This window comes from Aegilops tauschii, chromosome 6 (genome assembly GCF_002575655.3).
Source record: "Aegilops tauschii subsp. strangulata cultivar AL8/78 chromosome 6, Aet v6.0, whole genome shotgun sequence".
Lineage (NCBI taxonomy): Eukaryota > Viridiplantae > Streptophyta > Magnoliopsida > Poales > Poaceae > Aegilops > Aegilops tauschii.
The window spans coordinates 351,435,953-351,449,076 of NC_053040.3; the positions used below are offsets into that span (position 1 = coordinate 351,435,953).

Consider the following 13,124-nt stretch of genomic DNA (forward strand, 5'->3'; position numbering starts at 1 on the left):
GGTTGCGGGAGAGTTGACCGCTGAAAGGAGATGAAGACGGCGATGTTGATGAAGGCGATCACCGCAGTGATGGCTCCCCCGACGACACTTCGGTGCCACCGGGAGAGACGCTCCACCTTCGGCTTGTTCCTCCATGGACTCCCCTCTGGTTCTTGGCCTCCATGGCGCCCGGAGGGGCGAGAGCCCCTCCAAGATTGGACGTCTCTCTCTCTCTCTCTCTCTCTCTCTCTCTCTCTCTCTCTCTCTCTCTGTTTCTTCTCTGGTTCGCGTCCGTTTTTTCGCCCTTTGATGTTTCTTTAATAGCCGAAGATCTGTAACTCCGATTGGGTTGAACTTTTTGCACTTTTTTCTCTGAAAGTAGCTTTGTTGCAGCGAAAGAAGGGCTCCAACCGACCTAAGTGCTGTCCACAAGGCACCCCGGTGCGCCCTGGGGGGTAGGGCCGTTGGCCTTCCTTGTGGGGGCCTCGAGCACCATTTTGCATTGATTCTTTCTCCCAAAATCACATATATACCATAAAAAATCTCTTTGAATTTTCATCATGTTTGGAACTTCCTAGATATTGATTTTTTGTGAAACAAAAAACATGCAGAAAATATGAACTGATACTGGACACTAGATTAATAAGTTAGTCCATAAAAATAATATAAAAGTGCACCAAAACCATATATAATTGATGTAAGTATAGCATGAATACTTCATAAATTATAGATAGTTGGTGTCTTGCGTATCGCACTCCCAACGAGGCTCCTCCTCCGACATGTCCTGCGTACCGCGCTCGACGCCGGGGGTACTCGGTAACGTGTTTTTGTGCAAACACACTTTTTGATGACTCCGCCGGGGGTACATGGTGATGTGTTCGTGTACAAACACAGATGTGCTGACACCAATTTTTGGCACGGCAGAAAATAATAATTAAGATGGCCTCAAAGGAAAATTATTTCAACATGAAAATCCGTGTAACGTCGAAACATACAACTTCCATATTTGGGTCATTGCCATCCGATCTCATCTTGGTGGCCGAAGATATGATCGAGTACGGTTCGGCGAATTATGCCACCAAGACGACCTTAGATGAAAAGGTGTTCCACTTGGAGTGCCTTTACCTAGTTGAGGCGATCGATTTTGATATTTGAATCATCTCAATCCAAGATCGTATGGAATAGTTACGGTCAACACAGTGTTGCCTGACCACTAATTAATGAAAAGTTTCAACCGAGACCAGACACCCATATAACCCATGTCTTATATATGGCGAGAGTTGCCAGTTGTCACCTGTTTTTCATGAGCGATCCGACCCTTAAGATGGCCTGAAATCAAGAAATGTTCACCACAAAACTTGTTTGTTTCCTCAAACTGGATACATTTGCTTTTGGGTGCATCTCCATCTGAGTTTGTATGTGGCCTATGGATACCAAAAGCTGAATTGTTGTCTTAGACCCTAATCCGAGTTTGGTTAATTTCGGAAGAATTTGGACGGGGTTTGTAGTCCTTTTCTTGTGTGGAAAGCCCAACCGCCTCATAATTTCATACATCATGAGAGGCTATTACAAAATCACTATACATTCGATTAGTTACTTTTGTTGCTAATCTAAATGCCCGATACACAATTATCTCCTTAAGAGTAACGATGGCCTATATATACTTATTGCCCCAAGTACATATAAAATGGACTATCAAGTGTTAACGTTGTCCTTAGAATATGTGTTATGCAAGTTATTTTACTGCTCACAAGCTTTGCCAAAAAAACAGGGGGGCATGAGCTGACATCAGTTTTTGACAGGATATAAAACATAATTAAGATGGCCTCAAAGGAAAAGAATTTCAACATGAAAAATCCATGTATCATCGAAATGGATAATTTTGATGTTTGGGTCATCACCATCCGATCTCATCTCGAGGGCCGAAGATATAATTGGAATATTGTTCGGCTGATTACGCCATCAAGCGGACCTCAGATGAAAAAGTGTCATACCTGGAATGTCTATGCCTGGTCGAGGCGGTCGAGTTTGGTATTTGAATAATCTCAATTTGAGACCGGGTGCAATAGTTATGGCCAACACAGTGCGGTCCGATCACTAATGAAAAGTTTCAACCAGGACCAAACACCCATATAGCCCATGTGTGAAACATGTTGAGAGTTGTCAGTTGTCACATGTTTTTTTGAGAGATTCAACCGTTAAGATGACCTTAAATGGAAAAATGTTCAACCCAAAGGTTGTTCAACTCGTCGAAATCGATAATTTTTTTTGGGTGCTTGACCATCTAAGATGGTATGCGGTGTGTGGATCCAAAAACGGAACTGATGTCTTAGACCTAAATGTGAATTCGGTTAATTTTTTAAGAACTTTGACGGAATTCGTAGTCCTTTTCTCGTGTAGGAAGTCCAACCATCTCATAACTAAATGAGAGGTAATGACCGGTTGAACAACACATAATCAAAATACATCTACCATTTACCTTAGTTTTTACATCTCTCCTATGTTCTTTCCTTCTCATTCTTCGCTCTTTGTATTGGAGAGCAACGATCCTTGAGGCTCCAGGGGCGGTTAGCCCGACCTAGAGCAGCCCATAGCCGCCGCATGTCCAGACCGTGTCGCTCGCGGACGTGTAGGGTTTCGGGCCTGCAAAAGCGCTCTTCGGAGTGCTTGTGCACCACACTTCCGGCCGGGTCTCATTTGAGTACGCAAAGAGTACACAGTGCCGTGTTGGTGTGCAAAAAATGAGGGACCGGTCAGATCAGTGACAGTCAACCAGTCATAATTTGAGTAAAATGTTTTCTCCATTTTCTTTTTATAATATAAATGATTGGCTTTTCCATCCCTGTATATCAACCAGGTAACCGACCCAGTAACTCCGGCCACTACTTTTCTTTTTCCGCTTTGCGCGTAGCACGCACGTCCACATGGACACGTGGACTGTCTCCCACCCGCCCGGCTCCGTACCCAACCAAAAACCTCGCCGTTGCGGCCCCCACCCCGCGGTCTCACCCCCACGGTTCCGCTGCCACGATCACGATCTCATCTTCTCCTATCGCCTCCTCCCAGTATTTAAAGCCTTTCTTCTTCTTCGCTGCACACTCCACATCGATTCCTTCCTGCCACTCCTTCCTCGCGTGCCCCTGACTGCACCGAGACTGCTAGGTAGCTCTATAATCTCCTCGGCTTCTTTCTCCGTCCCCTCGGCTGGCCTGTCACCCGATCGCTCCTGATGTCCGGCACCGTGTGCTCCATGTGCGGCGACGTCGGCTTCCAGGACAAGCTCTTCCGCTGCGCCCGTTGCCGCTGCCGCTTCCAACACTCGTACGTATTTTTCTCCTACTGATAGCTCTTTGAGGGAGTCTCTTATTCGGGGTACTGTCAAGATTTTGATGGATGTTAATGAGTCCCATGTTAATTTGTTTCCCTGCATACCTACAAGCAGCTATTGCACGAACTACTACGGCGACGCGGCCCCGGCCGACGCGGGCGCCGGCGTGTGCGACTGGTGCCTCAGCGACGACCCCCTCGTGAAGAACAGGCGCCCTTCGGCGCCGCCGGCCATGCAGCACCGCGGTCCGCCGACCGGGATGGGCTGCGGCAAGGTCAAGGTGACCGGCGGCGGCGAGCAGGAGGGCGGCCGGAGAGTGGCGAAGGCGGCCGTCCGCAGGTACAAGCTCCTCAAAGACGTCCTGTGCTAGCTAGCTGGTGCATGCATGGTCCTGGGTCACCGTACTCGTTTCCTTAGATCGGGACCTCGTCATCATGTGTACTAAAAAACGATGCTGTTTAATTAGGTAGTCGATAGTCGTTGTACCTAGCTAGCTGGTGAGGTTCTGCTTCCATATCGATCCTTGTGTGCAAATGTCGGCATGTCACAATGAGATCTACTTCTGTAAATATGTGCTGCTACTCTTTATCTCTGTCATCAACTGCGTGTTGTCGTGTGTGGTCAGTACTTTGAACATGTGTTTCCACAAGTGTATGATCAGTGGCAGTAAGTATATACTCCCTCCGTTCGGATTTACTTGTCATAGAAATGGATATATCTAGACATTTTTTAATTCTAGATACATCCATTTCTGCGACAAGTAATTCGGGACGGAGGGAGTACATGTGTTCGTCAAATGCAGACGCCCTTCAAATAAGCTGATGGATCGATTCTCTCCCCTTATATTTGCTCGCATGATCGATCGGTTCTCTTGGCCAGACATTATGTAGTTGTTTGTTCGACTCGATCTATGGTTTAGTTCGACATTCTATGTGTTACAGTGTTACCTATCCCGCGCTGCTCAACCCTTGGGCATGTCTCCATCACCTTGCAGACATGAACCACATCATAGTTGAAGACTTCAATCCCTTCATGCGGTTGAACTGTTCATTTTCTCCACTAGGATGATGTAGAGCTCGGAAAACTCTAGAAGGTGATCACGTTGCATGCTCAGCTCCCTCGGCTTTTTCAGTAGGTGGTGCCGATGTATTGGAATCAAATCAGGGGCTCGTACGCAAAGCCTATAAAGTGGCCGACACGCCCATGTTAAAGCAAGCCTCAAGTCCCCACTTGCAGCTTAGCCTCGGATGGCAGATCTTTGTGGGAGCAAGAATCCACGGAGCGCCCCTCCCGGTGTCCCGGTTTCACCTTGTCGACGAGCCAACCCAATCTGGTCGACGGTATTGCCGTTTTTATTAACGAATCTCGTTTTTTTAGGAAAGACCATCATGGCTAGCTTTATTAAAAATTAAACAGGGATTACATCGTTCACAAGGTTTGGAACTAGGCAGCCGAAGGCTCTCCCATCCAACAACTTGAAATCTTATTAAAAAACCATGATTAGCTAGCACATGCGCTGCTTGATTAGAAGAACGATAACAATGTTTAAATTTGACCTTCCCGATTGACGACGACACGTCCACACATTCCGCAAAGATCGCCGCCGCAGCATCCCACCATCTTGTCTGTCCAGTACAATAATCAATTACCATCAAGGAGTCAGACTCAGCTTCCACTCGAGGGAACCCCAGAGAATTTGCAAAGATTAGTCCATCACGCATAGCCATAGCCTCCGTTGTCACCACATCTGCTGCGTAAGGTATAAACCGACATTGTGCGGCCAAAAGATTACCATTATTGTCTCTAAGAACAGCTGCAATGGCTCCTGCACCCTCATCCATATGGAAAGAGGCATCCACGTTTAGCTTCACAAACTTGGGTTCCGGCTTGCTCCATTTATGTTCATGTACAACGCGAATTTTTAAGTTGGCTTGATGAAAATTATTTGCAATTGCCAGGACCGAAATAGGCCATCTCGAGGGAGGTGACGGTGATCCGTCATGGGTGAGCTCACGGCGCACCCACCATAAGTACCAAGCCCCAACCGCTATCACCTGCTTTACATCCAAATTAGGCTTTATAGGGATCGGTCTGGAGTCGGCTAGGATCAGGTGTTCGGCAATTAGACTAGAGATTTTGGAAAACGAGTCTTTAGAGACTTTTTAGGAAAACCGGTTTTCCCTACCTTTTCTGTTAAGATAACCCTACACAATTTCTTGTTTGGATGGGCAAAACAGAAAACAGGATTACACAGTTCTTTGTTTGGGTCGTCTTTGCCTCACGCCCTCCGGTGAGACCACGACGCATCGCTTCGCTCGTCGCGTCCCGCTCTTTTGCATGATGCATGGCGCACATGCTCTGCTGTTAAGCTGGCTAGGGGTGCTGCCGCTTGACAACGAATTCATAATGCTGTGATGTGATAGGATTGGCCTATGCGTACACGAGCACAAGGAGGCCTAATTGGAGCAGAACGATGGCTTCAACGTCCGCAATGAGAACTGAGAATGACAACAGTGAGAACGCTGGGCAAGAGTCTGAGCACCAAGCATATGCCATGGTGATGGGAGCCTTGCGGGGCTCGGCAGGTGTGCACGTAGCAGGCGGAAGCGGCAGAGGCAGCAACGCGGGTGCACGACTCAGGAACACGCTGGTATGTGGCAGTACGCTGGCAAAGTTATTGCCGAGCGCCGCCAAGCTAGGCATGCACGCCTAGTGATGTCGAGCATGGTCATGGCATAGTTGGACATGGCGAGCCAAGCAGAGGCCGCAGGGCATGGCGAGTCAAGCCTCAGCCAAGCCGAACGAGACGCCGCCGGCCATGGCGGCACTATCTGCCAGCGGAGCTCACCATGACGTGGACGTCAACTCCGGTCATTTCTTCATAGTCCCTTGCCGTCCGGTACATCCTCTAGCGTCGCCTTGACGTTGACGCCGACCTCAACGTAGTAGTTGTCGCGGCCGACGGCGCCGGCAACGCCGAACTGCATCGGCGGCGAACGCCGCGGCCACCAGCATGGAGGACGTGCGGGCATACAACTGACGGTGAACGTGGTGAAGACGATGAGCAGGACGCTCATCAAGACGCCGCTGAACCGGCCGATGCGGCTTGCCCCGAATAGACCATGGAGCGCGTATATAGATAATCGGTTTATAGAAAAACGTATATTAGTCGTTTTTCTATAAACTCACTTTTTCGGCTTTTGTAGAACTCAGTTTTCTATATGCATGATTTTGTTAGATAATCCAAACAGGTTTTTAGGTGGTTACAACCGAAACTATGTTTTAGGAGATCTGGTTTTTTATAACCACGCTATCCAAACAACCTCCTCAGGTCTTCCTATTCTCATTAATTAAAAGAATCAGTTTCGAAACGGTTTAGCGCCCGTCACACGTCATATAGTCGTCTCTTACATATTTTTGAGAAACCTTTATTTAAAAGAAGAAATAAGAAGGAAGCACATTTTAGCTATTGTAGTTAGAGCATCTACAGCTCGACATAGCAAATATGACCCCTCAAATACCTGCGGACGTGCCCGATCAGTGATCTGGCGTGTCCGTTTTGAGCCTCTATTTATCCGTCTGCGCAGCCACACTTCTCATTTCTTTTCTCATATGTCCGGTCGCTTGCACATGATTGGTGGAGATGAAGAGAGAGAAATAAAAGAATGAACAAAGAAAGAGAAACTGTGGTCCGGGCTGAGGCCACGTCCTACGTGGTGGAATGCCCGGGCGCGCCCGGGTGCATCCGCGAGCCCTCATGTCCTCCCCATATTTAAAATGGATGTAAGGGTTCGCGGACAGCCCGGGTATATAGGGATGATAAGGGGTCCGGTTGGGTCACGTTTTTTCTTCTCTCTTCTGTCCGGTCACTGACCGGACGAGTCCGCGGGCGTATGAGGGATGGTTTGAGGCGTTTGGCCGGAGATGCTCTTAGGTTCTAGGGTGTAAGAAGGAATCACATTTTAGCTATTGTAGTTAGGCTCTAGGGTGCCCCCCACCTCCTCCCGCGTCGTCTCGCGTAGGCGTCCCGGGGGCGATTAGGTTTTCCGAGCGCCGCATCTTCTCCTCGCCTCCCTTGGTTGTCGTTGCCCGCGGTCTCTGCTTGGCCCTTGGCAGCGACGGGACCTCTGCCACCTTATCCTCCTTCCCGCCATACGCTACTCTCCACCTCCTGCTCGCCCTCTTCATCCTTGGTGGCACGGGAGCTGCGAGGAGGTCGATGTTGTTGCGGGGCTTTCGCGACTGGATCCCGTCTGCATGGCCTCCTCGCTGCCTTTCCTTCTCCTCGTGGAACTATGGGCCTGGTCCATTCATCCCTATTGCCTTCAACCTCGATCAAACGCTACTAGAATTCCTTGATTTTATTTCTTTTACTGCAATCACTACTTCTAACAGAAGTTGCTTTAATCCTCGTAACTAGCAAGGCTAGTAATACTAACAATATTTTTAGTTTGTTGGGGGGCGAGGAACTTCTTTATTACAGGTGTGTATCGTTGGTAGCAATTTAAAGCTCCTACTGGTTCGATAAATCTTAAGGTCATCCACCTGACACTACTAGAAAAACGGCTCTAGCTAATATGGACATTAATGGCGCACCATGTATGTGTTTTTACTTATAGCGCATCACATGAGCAGTGCGCCATTGCTATTTTTTTAGGTCCATCCCCACCCCCCCCCCACCAGACATAGCAATCGCGCACCACACCTAGGTGCGCCACTGCTATGCTACACAGTAGTGGCACATCATTGCTATGTGTCACACACACAAACCCCCCCCCCCCCCCATCGCCTTTTAGGTTTAAAAAAAATAAAAGAAAATGATAAAAGATTCAAAAAAATTCAAAAAAATAGATGCCCATGTGTTATGTGTTCTAGTTGTTAGGAAAATTAACAAACATGAATTTTGATTTTTTTTGCAAAAGGCCGCCGTGTTTCGGTAAAATGGCCGTAACTTTTGCATACGACCTCTGATGAAAAAGTTTTTTATATGAAAAATCATCTACTCGAAAAGTTACATCCGAATTCAACTGGGGAAACCCGTTGAAGATTTTTAGAATCCTCAAAAACCTAACAGAAAAAAGTTACGGGGCTTTCAAGGTCTGGAGAGGCAAAAAAAATCAAAAAAAATCAAACTCAGTAATGGCGCACGTGCCCATGGTGCGCCATTACTATCTTCCCGCCTTCAAAATTCAAACTATATCAAAAAAATAAAAAAAGTTAGTAATGGCGCACCTGCCCACGGTGCGCCATTACTATGCCGTATATATGGCTGGGCGGGGTCCTCTCCTCCTTACCTCTTCATTTTTCTCCTCCACTCCACCTCTCCTCCACTCCATCTCCTCCTCTCCTCCACTCCATCTCCCCTCCTCTCCTCCACCATACTCCCCTCCTCCTCTCCGGCGACCTCCTCCTCCTCCTCTCCGGCGACCTCCTCCTCCCTCCCCTCCTCCCCTCCGCTCACGGTCTCTCCTCCCTCCTCTCCGGTGAGCTCCTCCTCCCTCCTCTCCGGTGATCTCCTCCTCCCTCCTCTCAGGTGAGCTCCTCCTCCCTCCTCTCCTCCCCTCCCCTTACGGTTTCTCCTCCCTCCTCTCCGGTGAACTCCTCTCCGGCGACCTCCTCCTCCTCTCCGGCGATGTAGGCGAGCTCCTCTCCGGTGACCTCCTCCTCCTCTCCGACGATGTAGGCGAGCTCCTCTCCGGTGGCCTCCTCCTCCTCCCTCCTCTCCTCCTCATGGTCTCTTCTCGGCCCTCCTCTCCGGCAAACTCCTCTCCGGCAAAAGAACGTACAAGATCCAAAAATGAGAACAAAATTTGAAAAAATGTCGTGCAAAAAAACGAGCAAAAAAGGGCAAAAAAATCGCGATCCAGATCCAAATTCAAAAATAGCAATGGCGCACGGTGGGGGTTAGACGGTGCGCCACTACTATTTTCCCGCCTTCAAAATTCCGAAAAAATAAAAAAAGTTACCAGTGGCGCACCTGTAGCAATAGTAATGGCGCGCTACAAGGTGCGCCACTGTTACCTGCAATACTAATGGCGCACCAGAGGTGCGCCATCGCCATTAGTATTTGTTACTAGTGGCGTGGTAATAGTGGCGCACCTATAGCGCGCCATTAATAGCCAAAATAGGTGCGCCACTAACAGCCTTTTTTTTCTAGTAGTGTGAGGCAAATTGTTGCTTGCCTACAAACCTCTGGACTTGGGGGGCAACACCTTCCTAAAAGCATGCGCCAGCAACACTTATGGCGTCGTATCCTTCTTGAAGGTGACGTCTTGAGAGCTTCAAGGATGGTGGGCATTGAGGTGTTGCGGTTGGTGGTAGAGGAGGCGGCAGGGCATGTGGGTTCTCATCTACTATGAAGATGCCAGCAGTGTCGGCCTCGGCTCTGCCCCCTCGATGCTCTTCGCTTCCCCAAGATCCTTGATTTATGATCTTCTTTGTCCTAGCCTACAACATTCGTCTCTTGCGTGGTAGTTCATGGGCAGCGAAGATGTTTTGTTCTAGGTGTGTCATTAGTGACTCGACGATCAAGTTCCGAGTCTTTCTCATGGGGTGTTCTAGGTGTGTCATTAGTGACATGGCCTATGATATCCGTTCATGCTCTTGTGGGAGAAGCTCTATCGATCGAGGTTGGGGCCTCTTTCGGTGATGGAAATGGATGATTGCGTCGTGTAGTGACCCTGGTTTGTTTTGTAGTCGGTATCCCCTGTCTTCGCCTGCGGTCTTGCACCCCTTCCGTGGTTCGTTCGTGGAAGAGGGCCTTGATGTCTCCAAGCTTCATGCTTATTGCCTACTTCTTAGCTTGTAGCATTGGTGGCTTTGTGAGTTGTTTCATTAGCACCTTTTTATCAAGTCGTGTTGTATTTTATTTTCTTGTTTGTTTCTGTGTTTGTTATCCTAGCCTGTTGATGACTTTGTTGATTCAAAGTTGCAATAGGCTGGGCCTTTTTGTCAAGGCTTAGCTTGAGTCTTTTCTCTACAAAATAAATAATTTGTTTACCGATAACATTTTGATATGGATAAACACACCAAAAATCATTGACATGCGGACTACTCCCCAAATACACAACTACAAGAGGATCTAACATGGAGATACGCAAGCATCATGTGTGCCACCTCAATATCGGCCAGTCTGCTTCCGATGACGACGTGGTGGTTCTGCTCCTTCAATATGTCCCAAATTAGATAGATTATGTGGCTACTATGTTCTTGTGAATCGGGACCATATCACATAGTTAGAGTGTCCTCCAACCATGCACAAGGGTGAAGTCGTCTCTTACTTCACCCTGTAGTTCATTTGTTTCTTATCTCACATAAGTAAAGCATTGGGAATCAAATGCTTTCTTGTAAATATTCATTTCCTAATACCATGCATCAACCAATCATCCACTAAATCCACTGGCCCACTGGATTGGATGCAATTGTGCAGGCTTAGCCAATGCTTCACTACAAACCATCCTTATTATGTATTGTTATTTGTAGAGGAGGCGAGCTAACATTTCTATTACTTGCTTGTAGATGGTCACATGCCACATATGGTCCACCACGTCTTAGGGGATGATCAACCATCGAAATCTTGTTTGAATGAACAAACAACCGAGGATTCAGTGCCCTAATTTTCCAAATGTTCAATTCATCATAGTGGTCATTGTCGGTGTCAAAACCGGCGGATCTCGGGTAGGGGGCCCCGAACTGTGCGTCTAAGGTCGATGGTAACAGGAGACAGGGGACACAATGTTTACCCAGGTTCGGGCCCTCCCTATGGAGGTAATACCCTACTTCCTGCTTGATTGATCTTGATGAATATGAGTATTACAAGAGTTGATCTACCACGATATCGTAATGGCTAAACCCTAAAAGCCTAGCCTGTATGACTATGGTAATGAGTATCTCTCCCCCCTCCGGACTAAGTCCTCCGGTTTATATAGACACTGAGAGGATCTAGGGTTACACAGGGTCGGTTACAAAGAAAGGAATCTACATATTTGGTCGCCAAGCTTGCCTTCCACGCCAAGGTGAGTCTCATCCAGACACGGGTGTAGTCTTCGGTCTTCGTGTCTTCACAGCCCATCAGTCCGGCCCATGGCTAACAGGTCGGACGCCCGAGGACCCCTTAGTCAGGACTCCGTCAGTAGCCCCTGAACCTGGCTTCAATGACAAGGTATCCGGCGTGTAGATCTGTCTTCGGCATTGCAAGGCGGGTTCCTCCTTCCGAACTCCAAGATAGTCTTCGGACGTATTGAACGTGTCCGGACCTGTAACACACGCACCACACACAACCGCAGAGGGAATATACTATCCCGCGACTCCCATCTGCTGACAACTTTTTGCGAGATGACATCACATCTGTTCGGTCACTATATCGAACCATTTTTGTCCGCCGTTCCGCGTTTCGAGATGCGGTTTCCATTGGCACGTCTTGTCAAAGCAGAGATCGTGTCCCCTTATTGCGGGATTTTCATCAATGCGGGCGTGGGTAACCAAACCGTGCCGTTTACATAGCCCTTGGGAATAGGCGAGTTTTAGGGCGAGTGGGGAGGCATTCGATATTCACTGCCTTTATAAGGGGATAAGGATTCCCCCTTCTTCTCCCACGCCTTCTCTCTTCCTCTGCCCATCCAATCTCGAGCTCCAGTGCCCAAGCTCTAGCTTTCCCCGCCCGAGAAAGCTCTCCAATTATGTCCGGATCCGGAGCTGGAGGCAAGTGGATGGCCTCCTCCGTCAAGAAGGACATCAAGGAGCTCCGGGAGGCCGGATACCTGGCCAAGGGGATCGTTCACCGCCTCCCGGCCATGGGACAGATCGTCCCTACCCCAGAGCCCCATGAGAGGGTTGTGTTTCTCACACATTTCGTCCGTGGGATGGGATTCCCTCTCCACCCGTTTGTTCGCGGATTGATGTTTTACTACGGGCTCGACTTCCACGATCTAGCCCCCAACTCTATCCTCAACATCTCGGCATTTATTGTCGTGTGCGAGGCCTTTCTTCGCATCCCACCTCACTTCGGCCTATGGCTGAAGACCTTCAATGTGAAGCCGAAGGTGGTGAGCGGCCAACAAGCAGAGTGTGGAGGCGCCATGGTGGGCAACATGCCCAATGTCACCTGGCCCGAAGGCTCCATTGTGGAGACGGTGAAGGGGTGGCAGTCGGGGTGGTTCTACATCACCGAGCCGCGCGACACCAGCTAGGTGGCGCCCCCGAATTCTGATCCGGAGTTCCGATGCGGGTCACCTCCTGGCAAGAGAAGGGCCTAACCTGGGGTTCCTCGAACGAGCTGACTGGGCTCCAGACGTGCGTCCAGAACATGATAACCAAGAGAATCAAGCTTGTCAACGTGATCCAGGTTATGCTCATTCGCCGGATCCTTCCGTGCCAACGCCGGACTTGCTATTTGTGGGAGTTCAATCCGGCCAAGCACCATACGCTACTAGAGCTCTTCGGCACGACGCATGAAGACATCTGGAAAGTGCTCTTCAAGGCCGGCGAGACGCCACCGCCCACGACCGAGGATCGCGGGCTTAGCTTAAAACGCTAGGCTAATTCGGTAAGTTCTTTCATGTTTTCAAGGTATACCCTTTACTGGCATATTTTGAGGAAGGGGTCTAAGCCTTCCCATCAATTTTTCCAGGCATGGATCGATATAGCGGGGCGGATTTACTGTCCGGCTCCGCTACCCTAAGACCAAGAAACCCCACTTCTGGCGAAGATGCTGTTTCCGGCGCCTTATGAGGTGCCGGAGAAGAAGGCCAAGAAAACGGCCAAGGGGGCCAGGAGTAGCCTTCGCCGAAAAGGTGCTTCAGACGTGACGTCCGAAGAC

The 13,124-nt window shown here is 49.0% G+C and overlaps 1 protein-coding gene across 1 annotated transcript; it reads left to right on the plus strand.

Annotated features, from left to right (window-relative positions):
* Positions 1–3,062: 3,062 nt before the first annotated feature.
* Positions 3,063–3,961, plus strand: LOC109762531 (uncharacterized). The gene is made up of 2 exons (XM_020321392.3): positions 3,063–3,300; positions 3,422–3,961. Exons 1-2 carry the CDS (start codon positions 3,209–3,211, stop codon positions 3,675–3,677), a joined length of 348 nt encoding a protein of 115 aa, XP_020176981.1. The 5' UTR covers positions 3,063–3,208; the 3' UTR covers positions 3,678–3,961.
* The last annotated feature ends 9,163 nt before the right edge of the window (positions 3,962–13,124 follow it).